General features: G+C 36.0%; 1 protein-coding gene across 1 annotated transcript in view; it reads right to left on the bottom strand.

The window, feature by feature from the left end:
• Positions 1-27,019, bottom strand: part of LOC117566409 (connectin) — a 63,364-nt gene that overhangs the window by 23,734 nt on the left and 12,611 nt on the right. Inside the window, exons 2-4 of the mRNA XM_034245930.2 lie at positions 19,496-19,579; positions 8,386-9,419; positions 3,491-3,707 (exon numbers count right to left, since the gene is read on the bottom strand). Of these exons, the coding sequence (XP_034101821.1) occupies positions 3,491-3,707; positions 8,386-9,393 (1,225 nt within the window). The 5' untranslated portion in view covers positions 9,394-9,419; positions 19,496-19,579. The remainder of the gene's footprint in view (positions 1-3,490; positions 3,708-8,385; positions 9,420-19,495; positions 19,580-27,019) is intronic.

Here is a 27,019-nt window from a genome sequence, read left to right as displayed (position 1 = left end):
ATATAAGCGTAGTAAAGTGTGTGTATGTGTGCTTATGTATGTGTGGCTGTGTGTGCATAGTTGCAATGCAATTACGTCTCTATACACACACGGCCTTTGTATGCCAATGCGCTCAGACTTAGTGTCTTTCAGCACTGCCTGTTTATGGGCTCTGAACACACTCTGAGTGCTAAAGGGTATGATAAGCTATAAGTTAAAAGTAGTTGGTGAAAATCATTGATAATTACATTAATGTAAAATAAATTTGACATTGAATTAAGCTCCTAATTTATTTCTAAACAATTTTGAAAAGAACTGGTAAATATTATTTGTATTTATATATGAATTTCACAATTCGAATTCAGCTCCTAGGTTAATTTTTCATTTTCCAGATTTGTTATTCCAAATAGAAGTAGTATTCATTACATTCAAATTGTCAAATCCTAGAAATTCATATTTCTAATTTTCGCATGAAATTTCGACCTTTGGACTTCGAATGTCCTACAGATCTTTTTATAAGTTGATTAGGATTTAGTTCAGGAAAAACTGGTTTCATTTTTAGTAATATTTTCAAATTAGATTTTTGGAATTTTCATATTTTAAAGAATATAAATAAAAATCCAATTATATATTCTTATTATTCTGGTTTCATTATTATTATTTACATCCATATTTTCCATTTGTTATTTCATGTCTTCCACTAGTCGAACATACTCCTTTGATTACAAATTGTGTTTTTTCTTTTTATTTTTGACTTAAATGAGTCATGCTAATGGCAAACCATTAGCAAAAATTTCACTTGCAGACACAGACACATGTGAGCTGATGAGAGTGCCTCAGTGTGTGTGTGTGTGTGTGAGTGTGTATGCCATAATTAAGTTGCATTTGTTACTGCCATTTGTGCGTATGTGTGTGTGTGTGTGTGTGTGTGTTTGCATGTCGACTGCGACTTTGTTAAATGAAAGAGAAATGCGATTTTGAAGGCTGTTGTTAAATATTTAAATGTATTCCTCAGGCCGCAGGCACACTAACTATTTCTGTTTCAATGTATTATTGTTACCGTCGTTGTTTTTGTCCTCGTCCTCGTCCTCGTCGTCATCATCATTGTTGTGGTTGTTGTCGCTGTTTTGTTATTACTGTGATTGTGATTGTTGCTGCTGTTGTTGTTGTTGTTATTCTTGTTGTTACAGGCGCTGATTACGCAGCGTTTACGTCAAAGCCTAATTGCGGACTAGGCTAAAAATAAAATTGCTTAAAGTGCACGAGAGCTGCTTTCAAGGCGATGCTCCAAACAGGTCATTAGTCAGCCTTGGCAAACGCATTAAATACCCTGTAATCTCAGCAAAATTACTCACAAAAGCATATAATGAGCACTTTTGTAGGGAATGTCATTACTTGGTGGCATATTTTTTAAGAATTTGAAATCTTAATGTGAGGTAATTTGCCACTGAAGAGCGTCACACATTCTTCACCTGAATAAATTATTATTTTGACACTTTCGGGTGTGAAGTTTTGGGTTAATAGTTGATGAACTAATGTTACAGAAGATTTGAGTAATCTTATTTAAGATTTTAGATAATAGAACGTCTATTTAGGTGTATTTTTTGTCACACAATTTCCATTTAAATAAATAACTCATTTTGATAGTTTTGAGTGCTAAGAGTTGCTGATTTAATATTGTGAAATATTTCATTACTCTGAGTTATTTTTTTTTTTTGCTTATTTCATCTTTATTCATAAAACTAAATAATTTTGACATTTTTGAGTGTGAAGTTTGCTAAATTATAATGAATGATGAAATCATACTGTATAATATAATATTTTCATTATCTTTTTAAAGATTCTGCCATTATTAAGTCAAAAGAAAGCTTTTATTGACAACTGAATTGATGCTCAGGGCAAACCTAAGCTGAAAGCTAAATTGATGGCTTGAAATAAGTCTTAGCCTGTAATTATTATAACTATAGCTAAAGCTATTCTATGAAGAAAGTTTTTAAAAGTAAGCTCATTGCCATATCTTCCCAAAAGTCATGTGAAAATTTTAGTACATAATATTAAAATTTTCTCTTGATACATTTTAAAACTTAAATCATCCTTTCCGCAACTGCTTTGTAGAGTATTTCTGCAACTAATTGCATTTTCGAACTTTCGATTTCCAAGCAGAATAGGCAAAATATATTGGCAACGGAATTGAAGGCTTGTCTTAGATTGTTTAGAAAGAGCTTTTGCACTGCAACTTAAATAGAGTATGAGCTTAGTTTATACCCAGCTATCTTTTTTTAAGTTGCAAGGAAAAAAGTTTACCCAAGTTCTTAACGAATAATTCTACAATTTTAATTATCCGTTCAGCAATTGCATTACAGGATATACTTTCATCTAATTGCATTTTCCCACTTTCGATTTCCAAGAAGTAAGCCGAAAATATATTGACAACTGAATTGAAGGCTTGGCCTAGTTCACTCACTTAATGTACAAAAGTGGCTATGTGTATTTTACGTTCTTTTTTTTTGTTTGTGGCTAATAAATGCGCGCATGTAATTGAAATTATTGTTTTTTGATGTGCACTTTGAAAGTGGTTGACAACCACATGAAAATGCGGTACAGTTGCACTTAATAATTCACTTTAATTTATCTTTTAATTGGGCTAATCAACACGCTAATAGCCAGCGCTATTAACTTGCCCACACACACACACACACAGTCGGAGTTCTCACGCCCTCGCCTATGGTCGTTTTGTTGTTCACATATTTTATTGTTATGAGTTTTGCAATGAAGTTGAGGAGTGTAGACACAGTGAGAAGGGGGACAGGACATTCATGTTGAGTGGCTCGAATGCCGTTGGCCGCTTTCAAAATTGCACTTTAATGACTAATTTGGTTTTTGTGCACGCCGCTGGCGGAGCCCGAGTGTTCAGGTCCAGCGTATGCAATTAACAAAGGGCGAGAGTGAGAGGCAGCTAATAGGTATCACAGACTATCTGTCTCGCTCTTAGATACAGTCACACACACACTCATAGTCTGCAAGTGTCGACGGAAGCGCACACTTGAGCACTGACGATATGACATTTCCTTAATGAAGCCAACAAAACACGCACACTCTCTTTCTCATTCTTCTTTCTTTCTTTCCTTTTCCACCTCTCACACTCTGTGTGTGTGTGTGTTTGCTGGCTAATTGTGTGCTTTGACAAAACCTACAAGACCCTGGGTCACAGTGTGCGCTGTCATAAAACTTTATGCTAGTTCCACACAAACCTCAAACAAACCTAAGCTGAGCTCAGCTCATTTGCACTGAACTGTCGCACAGGGCGTATGTGTAATTATAATAACTTGCAAGGTTTTTTGTTTTTGTTGCCCCATCAGTTTGCTGCATGTCATTCACTCAGCAGTAGTAGTATAGTACATCATCACTAAGTTTTCTCCCCTTCCCCATCCTCCCAAATGAGCTGTCAAAGTTTACATTTTCATCGTGTAAGCTATGGCAAAACTACGAGAATCACAGAATGAGAACTCACCTGACACCAACAGCTCACTGGTGCTGTTGACCAAATTGTCCATAATTGGCTGAAACGTGTAGAACGTCAGCGTTTCCAATTTGTTGGCCTGCACATTGATTGACAGCAGCGCCGGTGTTCCACGCAGCAGACCATTGTCAATTTTCTTTAGCAAATTATTGCGCAAATTCAATGTCTTCAAATTGTTTAGACCATCCAAGGCACGCTCCGAGATACGCTGCAAAATTATAAAGAAAGATCAAATTTTATTTAGATTTATTGAGAAACACTAATTAATGAAATTCAACGAAAAGTAGCTTAATATTTTATGAGTTAGACTTTTGAATTTAATGATAAGAAGTAAGAAAGTTAAAGACAAGTCCGCTCGACTGTGAAATACCCTTTAAACATTTTCAGTAAAACCAAAGCAGAGCATTAAAATATACGGAATTACTATACCTTAACTATAGAGAAGGATGTATTTAGTATATTGTTGAATTATTATATTTCCAAAAATAATAAAATATACCGAGGGCTTTAAATGGTATATTGTTATACTGTGTTATTCCCAAAATATACAAAATATTCCAAAGGCCACATATTAGTATATTGATGTACTACTCCACTCAATAAATATTTGACTCTATTTGGTATATCGATTACATTCAAAATATACCATAAAGTACAAAATTTAAGAGTGTGTTCGACTAATAAATCTGTCCGCTAAGAAATACTTAGTTATACCTTTAAAGTGGAAACCTTTTGATGCCTTGGCTTAGTTTGTTAGATAATACAGTGCGTTATTATTATTAAAATATACCAAAAATACTTAAATATACTGAAAGCTTTATTTTTAATGTTCCAGAAAATGCTCAATTATAACAAAGACTATATTTGGTATATTGACATACTATTGCAAATTATACTAAAGACAATATTTGGTACATTAACATACTATTACGCATTACAAATATACTAAAAAGTACAAAATATACATGTGAGTCCGGCTAATAAAGCTCTCTATTGAGTATTTACTCTACTTTCAATGTGAAACATTTTTCATGCTTCAACTTAACTTGTCTTTAGACTATTTATTCTTTACCTCAATGCAATAAAAATAATATTTTATGGCACATTATTCAGATGCTACATTTGTTTAGCCTAACTCTGAAATGTTCTGAATTTTTATGCATCACTTTCAATTGCTATTTTTGGACTTTTCTAATTGTTTTTATAGCTTTATGCAACTGAAATTGTTGAGAAACTTTTGCAAACTTCACAATGAATGATAATAAAATGCAACTAGCTGGCTTTTTTATGGCAAGTCTTTTAGAATTTGTGCTAAAATGCATTTCTTTTAGGAAAAATATATATCATATTTAATTGTATTTATGCAACAATATCAGTTTTTGGCGAAAAAACTGTTGGCGTTCATCTTTGCTAACCTCACAAACTTGTTGTTGTGAGCTTTTTATGTTTTGCTTGGGCGACCGAGCAAACAAAAAAATATTTGCTGCCATTTTTCCGCATTTCTGCGTATTATTTTCTTTGTTTTTTCAACGGTTTTCGCTGTTGGCCCCACGTTTATTGTTCGCGTGAATGTGTGTGTGTGTGTGTGTGGGTGGGCACGTGTGTGTAGTGTGGGTGTGTTATTGTTGTACTCTCTGTCTTTGTTTGTGTATTCATTTATGCATATACATACAGGACGATATATATCTGGCATATGTAGATGCATGTTTTTTTAACTTGTATGTTCCAATTCGTTTGTCTTGAATTTTATGATATGAGAACGAAAGCAACAAAAATAGAAGTGTTTATTTTCGTGTAGTGAAAGTTGCTCCATTTATTCGCTGTCTTCTTCGCTGGAAGTTACAAAACTCGAGTCTCTTCCTGTTTTTGCGCTATTATTTAATATTCAATATGCTTGCTCTAGTGAAATGGAAAAATTATGCATATTAAATGCCAACAATCTAAAGAGAGACATGTGCCGTTATTTATACAACTCTGCCTCGTCTGCCAATTGTGAAGACATTGAAAAATACGCGAACGTGTTTCTTGGTCACAACATGAAAGGGCACAACGAAGGGAAAAAAAAACATATACTATAGATAGGGAAATACCCCAACCCTTATTTTTTGCTTATATGACATATCTCGGCTGTTTGTTTGTTTGTTTGTTTGTACGCCACACTGATTGACATAAAAAAATATATTTTATTGCGATATTTTGTTAGTTTGATGAGCGGCACTTGGCGTTTTTACGAGGCGCCGCCAATTTATCGGCTACAGGCCAAAAGAAAAACCCAACAACAAATATGTTGTTGTTATTTATGCGCGACTTTTGTGGCAACTACGTAAACAAAAGTTATGATCAAGAAAAATGGTAAACATGTCCCAACACTTTATATAATCCGACAGACCAAAAATAGAGACAGCTAAGCTAACGAAATTAATTGGCAAATCAATTAATTTACACGAGTTTTTTTCAGGCATTGAAATTTGTATAAGTTGGAGTATTAATTGATTAAAAGTTGTTGAATTGATGTCTAGAATTTTATATGTTTTTTGATGAACTAGTTATTTATAACTTAAATGCTGAGATTCTCTTTATAGTTTCTTAAATATTTATAAGTTAAATTACGATGCGTAGTAATTGAAGAGTTAAATTCTCTTGTTTTATGTGATGCTTGTTGAAATAGTTTATTAAATGTTTATAAGCTAAATGGCAAAATGTAGAGCAACTGCAGTCAAGTGTAAAAGAGGCAAAGGTCATGTTGCAGCATGACATTTATGCATCAAAATGTGGAGCACAGAATATGGCAGCATGTTCAATGGATGCACGTGGCATGAAAATGGAAAATCGCAGCGAATGTAGCTCATGTTATGGATGCCACAGCATTGTAGAATAAAGCTCCCTTAAGACAAGAATTATTGATTACATATGTGAAAGAGTTTTATTCGCATAAATATGTTATATATTTTAAATGATATATTGGGAATGAAAAATTCCTTAAAATTGATTAAACATTTTTCTAAATTTTTAACAACTTTAATTAACTAATAAAAATTGACTCTCATTAAATTGTTGACATCTATTTTATAGTATTTCTTTTAAGAGTTGTGTGTTTACTGGTATTAATGAGTAATCTTGAATTTAGAGCATAATATATACTGTGTCAAGGCTGAACTAAATTTTGTTTCTAAAAACAAATTCACCATTTTTCGTTTATTGCTTTGAAATTCTAATAAATATTTTAATAGTTAACTTGAACAATATTTAGTAGTTTCATTCTCAATTAAATTTGACAACTTTGTAGAATTAAAAAATTGCTTGCAGTGTTTTAAAGTTGGCAATTAAATTGAATGGACACATTTAAATTAATGTTCTAGTTTATTAAGCTTAAATCAAGTCTGCTAATGCACTTGTTTGGCTGATTATCTATTTAATGCTGAAACTGAAGCTGCTCGCACTTGCTCAGTTTTTTTTTTTATTTTGTGATTTTTTTTTGGTGTGCTGTTGTGTCAGTGAAAGACCCCGAAAAACCCAAAGCAGCTAAACCTTTTAACAGCAAAATGATTTATGAAGTGCACAGGCCAGACAAGATAAAGAAAAAGAAAAGAAAAAGAAAGAGAAAGGGAGAAGAAGAGAAAGAGAGCGAGAAAAAAGTGAAATGGATAACCCAAGCAAAACATGCAACGCAATTTGCTTTTATTGAAAACGACAAGAAAGCCCCCAAAAGAGGGCAAAGGAATTTTTGGTAGCAAAAGCAGAGTCAAGTGAAAAGCATATTATGCGAGAGAAGGCGAAAGGGAATTCCGTACCCAGAAAAGCGAAACAATGCGACACTGAGGCGATAACAAGCCCAATCATTATGGCTATGACTATGACAGAAAAAGAAGCCACAGTTGGAGAGGAGATTGTCAGCAGCAGCTACAGCGAAGATGCTGGCCAAAAACACTTGAACAGCACTTGAGTTGCCAGTGTAAATGTGTGCGAGTGTATGTGTGTATGTGTGTGTGTGTGTGTCCTAGTGGCCTGACACATATGCGAGTTGTCTGGGTGTGACATGATATGCGAGCACTTTGTAAAATGGAAAAATGAAACACGCAGCAAAATGAAAAGCAAAGACGTTGGGCGAGCTGCTTCTAACAATGTTGAACCAGGATATGCAGGATTTGCGCTTATCGTTGTTAGCCCACACACACAGAGAAACACACACATACATAGAGATAGATGTAGCTAGCGACATTTTTTATTTACACTGGCCGTGGCCATTTTTATGGCAGACACACAGAAGGGTCCTTGCATATCAGATGGCCAAAAGGAGTGCCATAAATCCATTATTCCCATGATTTGTTATTCAATATTTTGTAAGTAGATTAACTTGCAAAGGCGCACATTTGTTTGCCACACCAAAGGCGCTGAAAGGCTAACACACACTCATCCAAACACACACACTCACACAGTCTCAGCGTGTGTGCTCAGCTATGTATCTTTTTTGGCCTCGAGAATTAAGCTGTCGCTTGTGTTTTGTGGTGGAAGAAGACTTCTCTCTCTCTCTCATACTGGTCTCCTTTCTCTCTCTGTCGTTTCTCACATAATTTACCAATCTATTTATCATATTAGCGCCTACTCGGCAAACAGCAGGCGAACTACACTGAACACTGAAGCTCAGCTGAGTGACCACTTAAATCACCACAAAAATGGGCATTCGAATTGAATTTATGACACCCGCCCAAGTTTTGTGTCTGTTGTGTTTTTGTGCTTTGCCCCCAAGGATGTGCTATTTATGAGTCTCTCTGTCTCTTATGGTCAGTTGGCAATTTATGGCCACTTAAGTGAGCCATGAGATAAACTTCTTGTTCAAGAAGAAGAAAAGCAACAACAAAAATTTCCATTTATCTATACGAACTCACCTCAATTCGATTGTCATCCAACTCAAGTTCACTCAGACTCCACAGTTCGGCAAAAACGGTGTCGCCAATGAAGTTGAGATTATTTCGCGTCAATTTGAGTAGATTGAGATTTCCCAATCCACGGAAGATTTCGCTGGTCAGCACATTGATTTGATTGTGAGCCAAATTCAAATACGTCAAACGCGCCATATCCACAAAAAGTCCTTCATGCAACGTGCTAATGTTATTGTTGTTCAAATACAAACGTTCGCAGTGAGGAAGATTTCTGAAAGCATAACGATCCATTTCAAAGATTTGATTATGCTCCAAGTTGAGTTCACGCAAACGTATGTGATTGGCAAATGCATCCTGATCGAGTGCCATAATATGATTGTTGTTCAGTATAATACGCTCGAGGAAGGTCAAACTGGCAAACGCATAACTCTTGACAATCTCCACTTGAGAATACTCAATGACAATGCTTGTTAAGTTCTTCAACGGTTCAATTATCATGCTGGGTATGTAATCCAATCGTGCATTGTTTTGTATGACAAATTTGAGTTCACGCAAACTCTTTTGCTGATAGAAACGTGTCCAAGTCGTGTCGTTCTGATGCAGACCTTCAGAGAATACCCAGCACTCGGCTTTCTGAACGGGTATATGATTCTCATCGGGTGTGCAATAGCACATCAGTTTCATATCACGACGACGCGTGCAAAATCCAGTGCTGTCCATGGGTCCATTGTAGCCAGTGCTGCCTGTATTCGAGACTGATGACGATGAGCTGCCGTAGCCGGAACTGGAGCTGCTGCGATAGTAGCCATTGCTGCTGCCCGACATCGCTGATGAGCTGGACATGGAACCAGAGACGGAGCCAGAGTTGCTGCCACCGCGTCCACGACTGCGTCGCTCTTCGCGTGCTCGGGATGCCACCGGCGCAACGAGGCAACAACTGAGTAGGAGCAGCGTGCAGATGGCGAGTTGAAACAGTTGCGACGCCATTTTATGGCGCTGATGATGCGGCAACATTGAAGCGTTCACGTGGCGTCGTTTGCCTGCAAAATACGAGAGAGAACAGAATGACTCAGTCAATAAAATTTGTTTATCTGCAGCTAAGCTTGAAAGTCATAAAATTCTTGGTGGGAAATGATTGAAAATTCTCGTTGTTGTTGTTGTAGCCACAAGTACTACGTAACGCCGTCAAATTCTGTTATCTCTTTGATGATATTATTATTATTTTATACGCGAAAAGCCAAAAGAAAAGTTTCAACTCGAATTGCGCCCACATCAAAAATGTTCGTCGGAAAAACACCTCGTCAGGGATAGGAATATATATTTTTTATTGTATGCTGAATACGTCTTTCAATTGTTCGCATTTTCGGCTGGCAAAGTTAAAACGCTCCATAAAAATTGCTAATTAATGTTGTTAACTTTTTTACTTTTCGCTCGTATTTCATTTATCTCTCTCCCGCTCTCTCTCACTCCCTCACTCCGTCTGGCTGTCACTCTTTCGCATTTGGGTCTTTCTCATTTTCCGTTTTATTCAATGAAAAGTTCATGACATTGCTGTTTTCCTTTTTATACCCGCTACCCATAGGGTAGAAGGATATTATAACTTTGTGCTAGCAGGATAATTGTGTAACAGGCAGAATCACACTACATGAGGTATATAGTATATATTCTCGATCAGTTTCAACAACTAAGACGATAGATCAATGTCTTTGTCTGTCCGTCTATCAGCATTTTCTCAAAATCTGGTATTTTTTGTACCATATGGTATATTTATAATGTAATACTATATAAATATACCAAATATTGTTTTGGTATATTTTTAATCTGGTATATTTTGACCTCTACGTAATATTTTTCACATAATACTATATCGATATACCAAATATAGTCTTTTGGTATATTTTTAGTATTTTTGCGATATATAAATTTGGTATATTTTTGCATTCAATATGGGTACCGGGTATCTCATAGTCAAGCACACTTGGCCGTATCTTTCTTCCTTGTTTTTTTTTTGTGTGCCTCCTGCTGACTTTTTGCTGCTTTCATTTGACGCTCCGCTGGCTTCCTGTGGCGTCGGCTCACTTTGTAGGCTGCCGCTTCTCCCGTCCCCTCTCTCTGTCTATCCAACCCTTGAGCTTGGACTGCCCCCCATAAACAAATTTATTGCGCTCATAAATAACTGCAACACTGTCGCTGATTGTTCGCTCGATGGCAACGGCTTCATAAAATGTCCTGCCTTCCACTTTTCACTGTTCCACTGTTCAAACACTAGCTGCTCCGCTACTCAATTGCATTTCAAGTGTCATTTGGCAAAGTGCTCTCTAATTACGCTCGTATTTTTAATAAATTAATAAGTCACATCTGACATTGGGCATATTTTTCGGGTTGTACCTTCCTCCCTTCGCTCTCTCCGTTCTCTCTTTTTGCTGGCTGGCATAATGAAGTGTAAATAAGTTATTGGCAGTTGTCAAGTGAGTCATCGTTATCGCAGTCAGGCAGTGATTTGCATAAAATATTGTCGCCAGGCTTAAAAAGGAGGGGGGGGGGGGGGGGGAAAGGGAATGGGAATGGGAAAAAAGGAAAATCCCGAAGCCGAAAGTCATTTGAGTTATTGACTTTGGCATGCTTCATTACATTGATTTTCGTTATAAATTTTAAATAAAACGATGATAAGTGTTTTGATTGTTGAGTTGCGTTGCTGCTTAACAAACATCCTGCCATATCCTGCCCACTACGATTGTCTATCTCTGTCTGTCTGTTGCCGCCTGTCATTGCCTGTCGTCAGGGCAAAAGTTCAAGGCTCGACGGGCTCACACCGCAGGATTAAGAACTCAAAAAACACTTAAGAGCAACAGCAGCAGCAGCAGCAGCCAAGGACTTGATGAGTTCAATTTAAATATCAAAGCAAAGTGAAAACTAAAATGCCAGCAACACACACACACACACACACACACACACAGGAGTATAGAGTGTTATTTAACCACAGGAGAGCCACAGCTGTGAAATGTAGCAGGATATGGGAATTTTGTGAGGTGGCACACTTTGAAGATATTTCTTGCTTGGCATTTTTAAGTGCGCTGTCAAGCAGCAAATCAAAAAATATGTATCACAACGTTCGTCTGTCTCTAGTATGTAATTAGATTTTCAAGTGTGTTACACACACGTCGATATCCATGTATATTCATTGGCAGAGCCACAGCCAATTACTCAACTGCCTGCCAGCAATACTCAATGGGATGGGGAAGGGAAAATTTTGGAGGAAGGGGAAAGCTATGGCACAGTGCAAGCAAATGAAAAATCAATTTGTTGATTATGCATAAATCATAAGATTTATGCGACTTCTCACAGTGTTCATAAGTCATTTATCAATGGCAAAAACTTTTTGCCAGACAACAAAATGCGACCAAGCGCGACAAAAAGACACATTCACACACATACACTCACACACACACACTCACACTCACACTCACACACATCGATACACTTTCGAAGCAATAAATAGGTTAATAAACTGTCTCAGAAATCCAATCGAAACTTAAAGATATCTGCTGAAATTTACGGCAAGCTGTATTTAAACATGATTGAAGATCCTCTATTGTGAAAATGAAGTGCTGATAAATCTTGATTTGTTGCCAATTGATTTCTACTTTCATTTGACAGAAATATATTACTGCACTGATTTTCCGAGCTTAACAAAAAAATGTTAGAAAAAAGTGAAAGCAAATTAAAAATGCTGTCAAAAAGCAGATTCGATGTCAATCTAACAAAAAGTGTTACTTTTTCAACATCCATTGATGAAAATGCTTTATGTACAAAAGCATGGCACATATTTTATTTCAATTTAACTTTAACTCTTACTTTAGAAAAAAAAATTATTTTTTGTCAGTGGAAAATATATGGTATATATTTATACTACTTTTCTTTTTTAGAGTAGAAAATAAACATCACATTTTGTAATTAAAAATGTTTTTAAAGAACTTGAAATGTCAGTCAATCATGTGAAATTTAATATGACTGTGTTCTCATATTTTAAATAAAATTTATTTTTCTACTTCAATACAAAGCAAGCTTGTGCTTATTTATGAATTGAAAATGAGAATGCCACAAACAAAAATTATACTTATAATTCATTGAACTTGAAACATTTATGAAGCAGCCATGGCAACGCAATTAAATTTGCTTCTTGCTGCCGCAAAAGAAATATAGGCTAAATTGGAAAATATGAAAATGGAAGATAAGTAGAAGGTATCACATTAAAGCGGAAGATAATTGGAAACTCATCTTTGTGTTTAATTTTGGTATGACACATTTATCATGTTTTTATACCCGCTTTTCATTGGATAGAAAGGTATCATAAAGTGTGCGTATCAATATACCATCTATATAGTTTGGTATATTGTAGTATATTTAGTATATTATTTTGGTATATTTAGAAAATATTACTACACTATTTCGCTTTTATTGACAGTAATGGTTTTATTAATATACACATGTATATACGACATACACGTTTTGGTATATTTTAGTATTTTTGCAGTATATTAAATTTGTATATTTAATACTGCACTGTTTTGCTTTTATTGACGACAATTGTTATATCAAATTATGTTCGAGATATATATTTTAGTATATTTCAGTATTTTGTCGTTATGTCAATTTGGTATATTCCAAAGATAATTCCTCACCAATTTATTGTTATTGAGAACGGGTTGCATTCTTGACCGTAGTTTTTTACTTGCTTTCTTATACTTTTTAATAAAGACTTAGACTTATAGAAAAAAATAAATAGTATGTTTTACAGTAACATTCAAAAATGTTCTTTTCAAATCAAATTGCAAACAAAAGTGCAAAAGAATGCTATATCTTTTTTATTTTTCAGCTGAAAAGTTATGTTTAGAAATTGCTGGTCGTATAGTATTATGATTATTATTATTGTTAGATTATGGAAATGTGAAGGCAATATTCATGCTGGCATTTCGAAGTGCAGTGCAATCAAGAAACGTAAACAAGAGACAAACGTAGCAATAACAACAGCAGAGAACCAAGAACCGAGAACAGAACTGAACGGAACAGAAGCAGCACCAAACACAACCTTGACAACATGGAAAATTATCCTTGCAGGCATAAAAGCAGAAACTGACATGAGACCTTCTTGTGCTCCTTCTGCTTGTGTCTTGTCTCCTCCTGCCTTGCCAACATCCTGATGTTCCTTGGCTTGTTTTGCTCCCCCCCCCACTTCCCCCTCGTTCAAGTTGTTTCAAGTGTGCAAAATTGCAACAAGAAGCCATTTGTCTTGCTGTTTATAATTTCGATTAAACTTTCAAAGTGCGAAACGCATATGTTTTAAATTGTGTGTGTGTGTGTGTGTGTGTTGGGTGTGTATGTATGTCAACAATGCTGGAACGTCTGCTGCAAAAGTGTGACAGAACTTGTCGACGTCGACCCACTAGGAAATTGGAGCAAAAGCCGCAGCTTAGCTGTCAGTTCTCTCAGCGACCACACGAGCTTCCCCAGGGGCAGCTCAAGATGAGGGGGAGGGAGAAGAGTGCTGTGTATATTGCACATAAATTGTTGCCAATGCTTGAATGGAAATTTTCCTTGGCTTGGCAATACTTTGGCTCTATGCTTTTGTTGTGTGTGAAGCTCTGAAGCTCTGGCACTCGTTATGGCCCTGTTTGCAGACGACGAAGTCAGGCAACAACGTCATGTCTAAGGCAAACGGCGAACGGCAGAGAAAAGTTTGCTTATCAGGCCGCATTGAATATAAACATAACAGCTTTCAAGTGGCAGAGAGTGAGTGGAGGTAGCTGAGTGGCTGAGTGTGAAATGAAGTTGTGCAAGAAGCTCTGAAGAGAAGACAATGCCAGTCTAAAAATCTGATCTCGTTGCTCCTACTGTTGTTGCTGGTGTTGTCTGCGTGTGGAAATTGTTTTCAATTTTCGTTATTTGACAAATGGTGACACTTCCGCTGTGGCATAAACCCCGGGCACCAGCAGGACTTTAACAATATGTCTGCCAGCTGGGGGCGCCTCTCTCGCTCCCTTCCCTTCCCTTTGCGTGTGTATGTCATGAGGTTTTGTCAACAATAAGTTTATACGTCAGACAACGACGACGACGACGACGACGACTCGTTGTTGTTTATGACATGCCCGTGCGCTCATCATCATTGCTCTGTCGCACACACATTATGAGCGGGAGCGAGCGATTCACCCATTCTGGACAGGGCCAAGGACGACAGCAACAGAACTAGGGACACAGGACTCTCTCTGAATAAGTTTAAGCTGTGACATGCCACACATGGCCAGCGGACGTGCTTGACTTTGACTGACTGCTGCTGCTGCACACACAGACAGTCACCATTCCACAGTGGTTGGGCTTGTATGAAGCCGCGGCCAAAAATACTTCCCGTTGAGATATCGTTATGAAATTTTCCCCAAAAATTTAAAAAAATATTTTGAATATATAGTAAAAAAATTGGATACATCGGAGGACTATATCCTATAGCTCCCATATAACCTTATTATGGCGTATATGCCGATTGTGCGCCAAAATTCTTCCGGTGCACCGCGGTGGAGTTACAGTGCTAAAATTTGATATTAGAATCCAAGATATACTATATATATTCTATATATATTATATTTAAATTATATTGCTACTTTCTTCTACCAAACTAGTTACTCTTCGAGTTTTTTCTTCATTAGTGCCCACTTCTGTACACCAAAGATCAAAGATGTACATGCGTGAAAAATCCAAAAATCTATAAAAATATTCTAAACACACTGTAAAAAAAATCGTATCATATAGCTTCCATACAAACGGCTCATATTTTTTATGTTGATTGGGTGCATGTTATCGGTATTGATTCCTTTTCATTCAACCAATCAGATTGATATTGGAGAATTGAAGATTTCATGCGTTTGTAATTAACCCAAAACGTTATAATCCTCTTACAAACGTATTTAATTCGCTTTGACACTTCACTCTTATTAACAATACAGCCGTTTTTAATAATATTTGCTTCTATAACTTCAATCAATTTTGTTCACCTTTCAACGGCGCTACCTTCTTTGCTGCACCTTACATTAATAACATATAAACTTGAGAATACACACTCATATTAAAGTTTAAAGCAAGGGAATAAACAAAAAATAAATCAAAACTATTAATAAATGAAAAACTATTAATAAACACAAACTCAAAAGACGAAGACAGGGCAACAGCACAACAAGCACACGAGCGAAAACAAATTTTTTTAGTGCAAAAACTGACCCTGAAAATGTTAAGACGGTGTTAGAATTTTTACGATTGTAAGCACATCGGCACTTTTCGGCAAAAAAAAATTACACATTTATTACCTTAAGAGCCAGACAAACACATTGATATACAATTTAACTGTGGCATTCAGTGGCGTCACTACTAAAACCTTAGCTAAACATAAAAAAGACGTTCAAAATATAGACAAAAAACATGTATTATTTCAAATTAATATAACAAGAAGAGTTTAACAAGTACGTTTTCTTATAATATCTCAAATTTTTAGAAAAATACCTTCAACTTCAAAATCCATTAAAAATATTATAAACTTGGACACGTAATAAATGAACTGACCACTTCAAAGTTCGGGTTTGTTGTGAAAAATTCGCGATGCGCGCGAGCTGTGCTGTGCAAATGACTAAATGTTCGCAACTTCAATTCTGTTTTTAGAAAGAACCGTTAGATATCCAGAAAAATCTAGTTTGCCATGAAAAAGGTTGGACAATTTAGAAACGATTTGTTTACTTTTCGTACATTTTTGTTGTTATGACTTTTTTTATTTTTGGCCTATGGACGCAACCACTGTGCATTCGCTGACAACTTCCCTCTTTACTCCTCTCTCTCTTTAGTTTATTTGGCTGCAAATAAAATGGTACAAAACAGTTGGCGGCATTCTTTCGACTTTATTCTATACCCTTCACTTCCCTTTTCGCCTCCTTTTTTTTTTGGCCAAAGTGCATGTCTCGATTCGAGTCAGACTCTCAGAGTCCTTGACAAATGGCAAACAAAGCTGGAGCCCATCAATCAAACCAGTTATGACGTTCGCACGTTCTTCCCTTTTTATTTATTTTATTTTTATTGAAATGTATAAATTTGATTTCTTTTAGTTTATGCTTGATGCTCATTCAACTTGATTTGCTTGCCTCACCGAAAATGAATTACAATTGCCACTTGGCATTGTCACATGTCAGCAGCCACATTCCCTTCCCTTCCACTCTTGTGGAGCTCAAGAGGTGAGCAAGTAGACACAAGTCTGCTCTTTATGTCTGCAGGTGGTTGATGAAAATGTGATTCATCAATAAAAAAAGGAAATCAAATGCTAGACAGTTGATCTATTTTTATTGATTGAAGCTCAAAGGACTAAAGTAAACGCTATATTAATTGGGCTGCAAATAGTCATTAATAAATAGTACGGGAAGATTTACACCAAAGCAATTTCATGTGTGGGCTTAAATTGAAGAATAAAAAAGACACAGATGAAAAAATAAATTACCCAAAAGATATTAAATTGGCACAAAACATAACAAAAGTATGTATATGAACCGTATAGAATCAATTTGCAAATATTTGTTTGACAATTTAATGAATTTTTGGTTTCTTTTCAATTATAATCATATCGTACAGAAATTTGAAAATCTTAGTAAAAATAAAAGAGAACTTAAGAATAATTTTTATAACTCTGGCTCTTAGATAAAACAATATATAGTACTTGATTTTGTACAAAAGAAAGAAATTTTATAAGTTTTTGAAATTATACATATTTAGTTAAGGAATATTACAGCTTTCGATTTTTTATTACTTTTATATTTAGTTGCATCAATGTTGATTGCCGAAAATTATGATTCACGATTAATGCGAGTCAATTTAGTTTTATTTTTTATGTATGCACAAAATACAATAATATGGAGTTTAGCCTTTCAAAAATGAAATATAATAAGACCTTCTCAACAACTTTTTCCCAAGAAATTTTCTTTAAAAAATGCTTGAAGCACTTGCATTATTAGAGCTTAAGCAAGTTTTTAAAATGTAGAGTTGATGTTATTGAAGGTTCTTCAAATTGAAGAAGTCGTTCAATTGAACTTATTTTAAAAATCTTTACAACTCTCAAAACTCGCTCTTCTTATTTTTCTCCCTCTCGCTCTCGCTCTCTCCCTCTCTTTCTTTTTCTATCTCTGTTATGCAGCACAAGCGAAAGTTTTAAGCTGAATGTGAAGCAAGTTTGGAGTGTGTGTGCTGAAACTTCGTCGAGTCAGTTGTTCAATTGAATGTATTGCTAGCACAACAGAACGCAGCAACTGCCAACTGCTGCGAACTGCGAACTGGGTCAATACCAAACACACACACACACATACATACACATACACACTATTGACATTTTATTAAACTGACGACACATCAGTTTTTTGTTTGCTTATTTTCTGTCACATCATATTACTGGTGATTATATTTATTGTCAGGGTTGTCGCACTCTATAAATATTTCATAAATAGCTTGTGCCATTTGCATGTGACGAACGCTCCAAGTTTTCTTTTTCTGTCATTTGCTTAACCCTTTTGCTGTTATTATCATGCAAAAAAGTCATTGCCAGCTGTCACATGGAAGTCTCTACTCTTTTACCCCCTACTTCTCTACTCCACGAGTAGTCCCTCTCCCTCAAGTAGTTCCTTCTTCCCTCCAGTTGAAGAGCAGCTTTGTCAAATCTGCACACATTGTAGTAGGAGCTGTTAGTGCTGTTCCCCTCTGTTCCCTTCCCCTTGCAGCTTCTCTTGCGCACTTTTGACTACTTTTCAGTTAGGTAGCATCCCCCACTTCACTACCCACTGTACTTTTTTTTTTTTGCTTTTAGCATACCTGTCAGCAAAATAAAATGAAAAGTAGTTTCAGTGCAAACTTTCGCTCATCGTCGCCTGCTGCCTTATTGTTGACACATATTTCTCGTTATATGCAAGTGACTGCCACGCCCCCGCCCCCGTCCATTACGTTGGCTGTCATTTCACTTGGTTTCCTTTTTTTCTTTGCATTCTTTTCACTTAGATTTTCGTGGCTGTGCTCTCTTTTATTTGCCCTTTTTTGCGGCAAGTGTAGAGCTTTAACTTTTGATGCACAATTTGTTTGCCAGTCTGCAGTCGCTCTCTCTCCCACTCTTCCTTATCATCTCTCCCTCTCTTTCCTTCTCTTGACTGTTTAATACTGAAATTGGCAGCACCTGGCTTAAGTGTTTGGCGGCTGGCTCGACTGTCCTGGCAGATAAGTAGTCCTTGGGCCTTGCCTCTTCGCTTTGCTTGTCGCTTCCTCAAACTTGCCACATTTCTTTCGTTCGTTCGTTCGTTGTCTTTTTGGCCAAAGTCCCCTTCACAGCTGTGTGTGTGTGTGTGTGTGTGAAAATTATTATTTTGCGTCGTTGTCGTTGTCGTTGCAAGTTTGTTGCAACTTTTTTCGACGCAAAGTGAAAATTTGTCATGCTCGTTGAGCAGCTTTACTAAGTATGTTCCTGTTGCCTTGATATAATAAATTCCTTCAGTTTAGCAAAAATGCTCACGAAGACAAACACAAATATAAACAGCGAAAGACAAACACAAACACTACAAACACACACAAATGCACACCAAATATCTCTTGCACAGGGGCCAACGAAATTTTTGAGCCGAAAATGAGTTGTCCTCATCTCGTTCTCTCTTCTGGGCGAAAACTTTTAACTCGACTGTCAAATATTTTAACAATTTTGCATAAAACATTACGAAGATGCTTAGCAAAAGCTGCTGACGAGCTAGCTCTCTCTCTCTCTCTCTCTCTCTCTCTTACTCTCTCGCTGCATCCCTTTCGTTCCTAATGCCAGCTTAACATTTGCCATATCTTTATCTCTTTTATAGCTCACATGTCTGAGCTGATGATTCTGAAAGTGAATTTCAAATAAGTGCCAACTCTTTTCCCCTCTCTCTCTCACTCTCACTCTTTCCCTCTCTCTTCCTCTCTTTCTACTAATACATTTCAATCCCCCACTTAATTAGCTAAGTTGCCTAGTTTGTTTTTGCCCCAGACAACTGCATGGATTCATTTCTAGACAACTCTCGTCTCTCATACTCACCTTTTGATTAAGCGAAGAAAAAGGGCCGCGTCACGTGCGGGCCTCTGGAAAACTCTAGATTTTTCCGCTGACTAATAGGATGAGCTGCAAGAAAATAGAGAAAGAGAGAGAGAGAGTGAAAAAAACGTGAAAGCAAATAAATAAATATGATAAAAATCAGCAGTGGCAGCTATAAATTCCGAAGTACTTTCATTTTCGGGGGCCTGAACAAATATCTATTAGGGCATAGACGTGTTTCCTTTACCCTAACAAAGGGCATAACAATTGTGTTGTTTAGTTTGCAACATCAGCAGAATGATGCAGCATTTTCTGTATGATTGACAGACTTTGTTGTATTAAGCACATATTGTATTTAGATTAAGAAACGTACAACAATGAAATGCTATGGTAACTGTGCTTAGACTCCTTTCTTTAATAACAAATTAATAGCAAGTGTATTAAACTTATGTATTATTTATTTATTATTATCGCCAGCACTGCTATTTCAAAGTTCACAGCAGTATATACATTTTATATCAAAGTCTTCACGTAAGGTGAAAATTGAAAACTAAATATATGATATTTATAATATCTTTTGAAGCATAATCGCAATCGTGCAAAAATAATATTTATTGCATAATATAAAACACAATTTTATTTAATAGTAAAATTACTCTTATGTGTCAATCCATTAAAAACTTTTACGCACTGAATGACATTCTAGAAGACTAGAAAAGTTATCCTGATCTTAAGGACTTTTCTCAAAGTAAATCTGTGACAAATCTTTTATTTGACAGATTTATTTCAAGAAGAAAAAATAAAATAAAAACAAATCTAATATTTGACAGACTTATTTACAAAGGAAAAAATAAAATAATAAATCAATTAGAATGTAAAAACTTTTATTTTTAATTCAATTTATGGAAAAATTCAAAAGTATTAAAATTTTTGACAAGCCTAGTAATTTTAAAGTTAGCCAATAATAACAATAGTATTTAAAATTCATGATACTTCTGTATTACGCCTACTGCGGTTTTTAGCTGCTCTGGCTGACAATCTGGTATATTTGGTATATAGAATATATAGAATATTTTCAATGTAGTACTGGAACGATATACCAAATATGATATTCAGTATATTTTTGTATTTTTGTGGTATATTATTTGATATTTAAGAAATAAACCGGAATGTTTACCATGCATTCTATGCATTATATACTATAACTATCTTCTGAATTGTCAATATTGTATAAAAATGATATCTAAGAGCTGGTTTTAGCTGGTTTTGCTGAAAATCTGGTATATTTGGTATACCTCTATAGAATATTTTTAATGTAGAAATGCAACGATATACCAAATATGATATTTAGTATATTTTTGTGTTTATGGTATATTATTTGGTATTATTTAAGAATTAAATCGGAATTCTATACATTATATATTATAATTATCTTGAGAATTGTCAACATTGTATAAAAAGGTTATCTGAAAGCACATCTAATTATAGACAATCAGAGAAAGAATTCCCCCTCGTATTTTTTTCGCTCATTTGATGCTCGTAATAATATTATGACCCGTCACTTTTATAGAGTACCGAGTAGGCGAAAAGAGGCGTGGTCAGGTTAGGTTAGGAAAATATGCGCAGCAGAAATCTAATTGCGTTAATTTCTCAGGTAATTGTGGCACAGCTCGGCTGTTAGACGACCGAATGGGGACCAGGACATGCGACTACGTAAAAACTATTAACACGCGCAGCTGCTGCAGAGCATGGTGAGGGGGAGTGGTAAGGGGCAGGGGGGAAAAGGACAACAGCTGAACCACACACATGTGTGTTACACCAGGGGCGTTGGCTGTAGTAGGAGGCGTGGGCGTGGGCGTAGGTGTGGGCGTGGGCTGTTGCGCGTTATTCAAATAGTTTTATTTTCCACACGCGCCTCATAATTTGCTGCGTGTCCATTGTCCATGTGGACGACGACGACAACGACGTCGACGTTGCTGATGATGACGACGACGAACCGAAGCAATTCCCCAGTCTGTGGGCTTAAATGTCACGGAGCATATTTAAGTAGTGGAAGGTCTTTTTTTCGTTATCGGGGCATGAAATGAAATAATTGCATTTTGCTGCGCCTACAAAAAAAAAAAAAATAGAAGAAAAATACTTGCCCCGCCCTCGCACACAAGTGGCGCCACTTCCTCTGGTGGGGCAAGCGATTAACTCTCCCCTCTGTTCCCCTCTTTTCCCTTTCCTTCCCCTCCCTTCATAATCTCAGTTTATACACAATTTACATACGCTTCTAATGTCGTTTTTTTTATGCGTCTGCAATTATAATCGTTTCCATATCTATCCCCATCGCTGACCAATTTCTGCTTTTTTTCCCCCGTTTTTTCGTTGATAATTATGCCCGCATTATTCGAATAATATCCCGCTCTCTCTGCAGTACTTAGCTGAATTAAAGTCTAGGAGTTTAATAAGCTTTATGTGCCCCATAATGATATGTTGCACTTGTGGGAGTAACAGTTGCTGTTGCAGCCACACACACATACATACACACTCGCTTATTATCGTAGCATTGGCATCAACAAGCTATAAGCTATAAGCAACAACAAACTGATTGCCGTGACGAATGTCAAACAAGTTCAACTTGTCGCTTGGCGGCTGCCCGGGGCAACCGACAAAACTGAAACCAAAGCTCCCAAATACATTGACAATTTGTTATTAAGTGGGTGTGTGTGTCTGTGTGTGTGTTTGTGTGCATATGCATATAATAAACTTGTAGCAGGTTAACTTCATCACCCTTCCAACTCCTTTCTTGCCCCTTAGGGCATGGAAATTGATGACAAACTGTTGTAAGCAATTTTTGTGTGCAACATTTGAAATGGCATCAGTTGTAATAAAAATTATTTGCACACAATATAAAGTTTTTCATTTGCAAATATTTCACTTTCTTTGTTTTAAGCAATTTCAGTCTATTGAGGAAATTAAAATTGACAAAATTTATGGCACAAAATAAAATAAAACAAGGACTATTATTTATTAAAAATCGGCTATGAACTGTTGAAAAACAAGTAAGAAAGATAAAGGCGAGTGTGATCGACTGTGAGATACCCTGCAATAATTCTGAGCAAAAGCAAAATGGGGCTTAACTTCAAAATATAATAAATCAGTGTATCACAAAAATACTTTTTGATATAGCACCATATTCAAATATACCATAGAGTGCAAAATATACTAGATATTTATTTTTAAATGTGCTTAGTCGACTTTTTTTAAAAAAATAACATTTTGGATAATAAAAACACAACAAAAACCTAAAATTATAAGTTTTAAACTATTAAACTATTAAATAAAACATAAAAAATTAAAGAATTCTTAGAGTATTAAAATAGTGCATATCTCAAAAAGCATTTGAGAAATATGAATTGATAATTATTTGGACATAAAAGTAAATGTTACTCATGTATATATCAAATTTAATAACTCAGAATAAATTTATTTGTTTTATATTAAGGAAAGTCGACTATAAAGCTTTGACATTGAAAAATATTCCTTTTTTTATCTTATATAAAGTAAAGTCAAGACCAATTTCTTATTGTATGTCAATAAAAAAACTTAAAATTGACAATATTTATGACACATATTTTTTTGGAGGTCATATATTTTGTAACTTTTAAAGTTTTTTAAATACGGCTACTGTTTATCAGTATAACAAATATAATATTTCTTTTGGTATTTTTAATTATTTTATATAAGTATTCTGTGAAATTTAGTTATTTCAAATTGATTGCCTAAAAACTTTGCAGATTCTTAAGGTCATTTTAAATTAAAGACATTGCATTATAAATAAATTTTAAATTATGTATTGAAATTTAGGAATTCAAGAATTTTGGAAGTAGTCAAAAAATCTTCACCTCAAATGAAAAACCTTTGTGTGACCGTTAAGAACAGACTCGAAAATTTCAAAGTTTGCTTAACAGCTTTGTATCAAAAGTTGAGTGATAATTTGAGCGACTTTTGTCGACAAATATTTCACATAAATGCTGCTGTTGCAAGTGCTGGGTTAAACCTGGTTAATGAGTTCATTTCCAGTTGCAGTTGTTTCCTCTCTTCCTCTCTCTCTCCCACGCTCTTTCTTCTCTCAATCTGCTTAATAACTTCTAAGCTTAACCCCCGCCCCTCAGAGTCATTATTTGCAAGTGAATAAAGTGCAGAAGTTGCTCGTGCAGCAAAAGAGGAAACGAAAGTTGCTTGCAGCAAACTGCAGCAACGTTTCCATTTCATGTGAGGCAATAAAAATTTAATATAATTACGCACAATTTCCAGTTGAACTTTATGACACACACACACACACACGTCGTATAGTATATAGACTAGTTGCTGTGACTTTTGACAGCGTCGTGGGTCGCGTTCTGACTGCTCGCTTTTTCGCTTTTGCCGCAGCAAAAAGTTTATGAGTCGCCACCAAGACAAACATAAACACTTGTGAAGACACAAGGGATGCTCCAAAGGGAGTGGGAGGGGTTCAATCGAGGGGATGCAGCTGATTTCATAAAGTGTAACAAGCCAAAGCTTTGAGCTCGGCGACAAATAAGCGAGTGAGGCAGCAGCCAGCCCTCGAGCTGCCTGCAAGTCGACAATAAAGCGTTGCGCAAAAGTTTACAAGTTGCCTGTGGCATGAAGTAGCCGAGTGTTGTGTGTGTGTGTGGCTCCACAACATACACACACACACGAACACACTTCGCTGCGAGTTAAATATTTGTTTCTGTTTCGCTTGTTTACATTGAGGACCCCAAAGCAAAGTCGACAGCAGCAGCAACAAGAGCAGAGACAGGAGTTTAAGTCGCAGCAGCAACTGAAGCTGATGCTGTTGCTGTTGCTGTGGCATATCTGTCGCCCAGAACTTGCATTTTCCACATTTGCCTCCGGCAAGTTGTTATTTCTTAATATCGAGTCGCTGCCTCAGTCGCTGCCTCAGTCGCAGTCGCAGTCGCTGCGGCGAACTCTCAACCCGCGGGCATATGTCAGGCGACTTAACCTTTGACAGGCGCCGCTGTTGGCTACAACCTGCCCCCTCCCCCTCCCCTCGACTTTCCACCATTTTCCCACTCACCACTTAGCCATAAATTGAGTGGCGTTTGTCTGCTGCTTTTGCTGCTGCTGCTTCTGTTTCTCTTGCTGCTTCAGCCAATGTAATCAGATCATTTTGTACGCTTCAACAAGTACGCGAAACTTTTATTTGATTTGAAATGAGAAAATCTTTGATAGAACGTGCCTCAAACACCATGCCACAAAAGCAACAAAGTTTCTCTACGCTGCTCTGGCCAATTAACCTGTTGATATCCCAGATGGATTTTGGCTTCTTGTTTTTACTGCTTCTTCTTGTTTATGTTCAGCTGAATTTCATAATAATTAATTGAAAGTTGTGCCTGTTAGCTTGACAAAAATTCAAAGTGATGCGTATTTGGTTGACTCTTTTGAAATGGTCTCAAGTGTAATGTCAAATTTATGTTGCTTATAAATTCTCAAAAAAGAATTTACATAATGTTTGTGACTTAATTGCTTCTGAAAATAATGGTAATTTTAATTTATATTTTGCTTAATAACAAACTTAATTTTATAAATTTTATAGAGTTCAAATGATTTTATTAGAATTCATTCTACTTTTGCTAAAACAAGAATGATAAATCCTATTAAGTAGGCTCCTTAAACAAAACCTTCTCACTATTTAAACTTAAATGTATCTAAAACAAATAAGATTGCTACAGTAGAGTGTGAGATACCCGCGACTCATTTTAATAAAAGCAAAACAATGCGTATTTATTTTAAAATATTCAAAATTATTATTACCCAAAAATTCAAAAAGTATACCAAAGGAATATATGTATATTCATGCAGTACTAACTTCAAAATATACCATAGAGTATAAAAAACCAGATTGTTTCTTAACAATTCCTTAATTCACTTCTTTAATTTATTGAATTATTTCTTTAACACTTTCTTTTAATTTCTAAAATACCATAATTGTTTTCAATGTTATCTTAATATAATCCCTTAATGATCTTGCTAATAATCCGAAAATATATTTCATCAACATTGTATATTGATTGAATATATATAATTAAATATATAAATCTTAAAAAAATTAAAAAAAAAACTTTGACTATGTCTTTTTAATTTCCAACTGAGCAACTAGTACAATTACTATTAACTATTTTTAGTTTCTTTTATCATTTTTAAAGAGACATTTACTTTTAATTGGTTTGCATATTTAATCTATCTATTTGTTAAAGAAATTTATTGCATTCTCTTCTTGAATTTTCCTTTAAAATTTAAATTCCAAGTTCAGGTTTTTTGTCTATTCCTTGCCACAAAATTTTCCACTTACTAATTTACCAATATCAACACATTAATGGTTAAAAGCTTTCCACTTGCCCACTTTCCCCGCCACTTTCTCTCTCTCTCTCTTTATTTTCTGCTTGCTCACTTTAGCTGCGCTTCCCGAATGTGTCAATTGGCGTTAATGTAATTATGTAATAAACTTGTGTTATTTGGTCGGGAGAGAAGGAGGAGGAGATGAGACGGGGGTGCAGCTGCCACCAGGCCAACAACAGGCAACAGCCGCTAATATTAATTAGGCAGAGAAAGAAAAAGAAGAAGAAGCAGCAGCAACAGCAGAGGGCAACAAGAAAATGCTGGTCACATTTTTGTTTACATTTTGGGCGCTTGAATTGAGCTCGTGTCGTCAGCTGGCTATTAAAAGTGCTATGCTAAATGGCCATAACAACTTCCGTGTGCCACACACACACACACATATATATACGCATCTATACCCACACACACACACTCACGCACACACACATTGAGTTGCCTCACCCAGTAGCCAGGCTAGGCTCTCATTTACAACAATAAACAGCAGCATAAAAGCCATGAAACTGATTTTTCACGCCATTTTCGTTTACATTTTGTTATTGTTGTTGTTGTTGTTGTTGCCTTGAAACAGCTGAACAGCGCTGCCAACGCATGTGTAATTAAAATATAATAATTTTTGCCGAACAAAAGTAACAGTGGAAAAAAAGCACAGAGGAGAAAAAAAAAACAGAAGCTCGCTCTCTGCTTTCTCTCTCTGTGTGTGTGTGTGTGTGTGTGTATTTGTGACGAAAGTTTCAAGTGTGCCAAAGAGGAGAGGCGGGGGCGTGTAAATGGATGTAGAGCAAGAGGAAGAGATGGGCTGGCGTGTTTCAAGGCAATGATGATCATAATGATGGCCACTCTGCACGCACCTGCCACAGACTCGCCTCAGTTCTTGCCTCCTCCTGTAAATGTCCTTCACCTTTGTTTTTCGCTCTCTCTTTCTCTCTCTGTTTTGGCAGTTGTTTTCATATTTTTGCTTTCCGCACATTTGTTACGCACCATAAATGAAAATGCTCATATAAATATTTCATATTTTAACACACACCAAAAAGAGAAAACCACCCACAAAATGACAACAAGTCGTCGCGTTGTTTTGTTTAGTAGCATCTTGTGCAGCGTTCACCTCATTTCAGAGTA

Source organism: Drosophila albomicans, chromosome 3 (assembly GCF_009650485.2).
Source record: "Drosophila albomicans strain 15112-1751.03 chromosome 3, ASM965048v2, whole genome shotgun sequence".
Taxonomy (NCBI): Eukaryota; Metazoa; Arthropoda; class Insecta; order Diptera; family Drosophilidae; genus Drosophila; species Drosophila albomicans.
The sequence above is the reverse complement of the archived record's forward strand: the minus strand, read 5'-3'. Positions and strand labels throughout refer to the sequence as shown.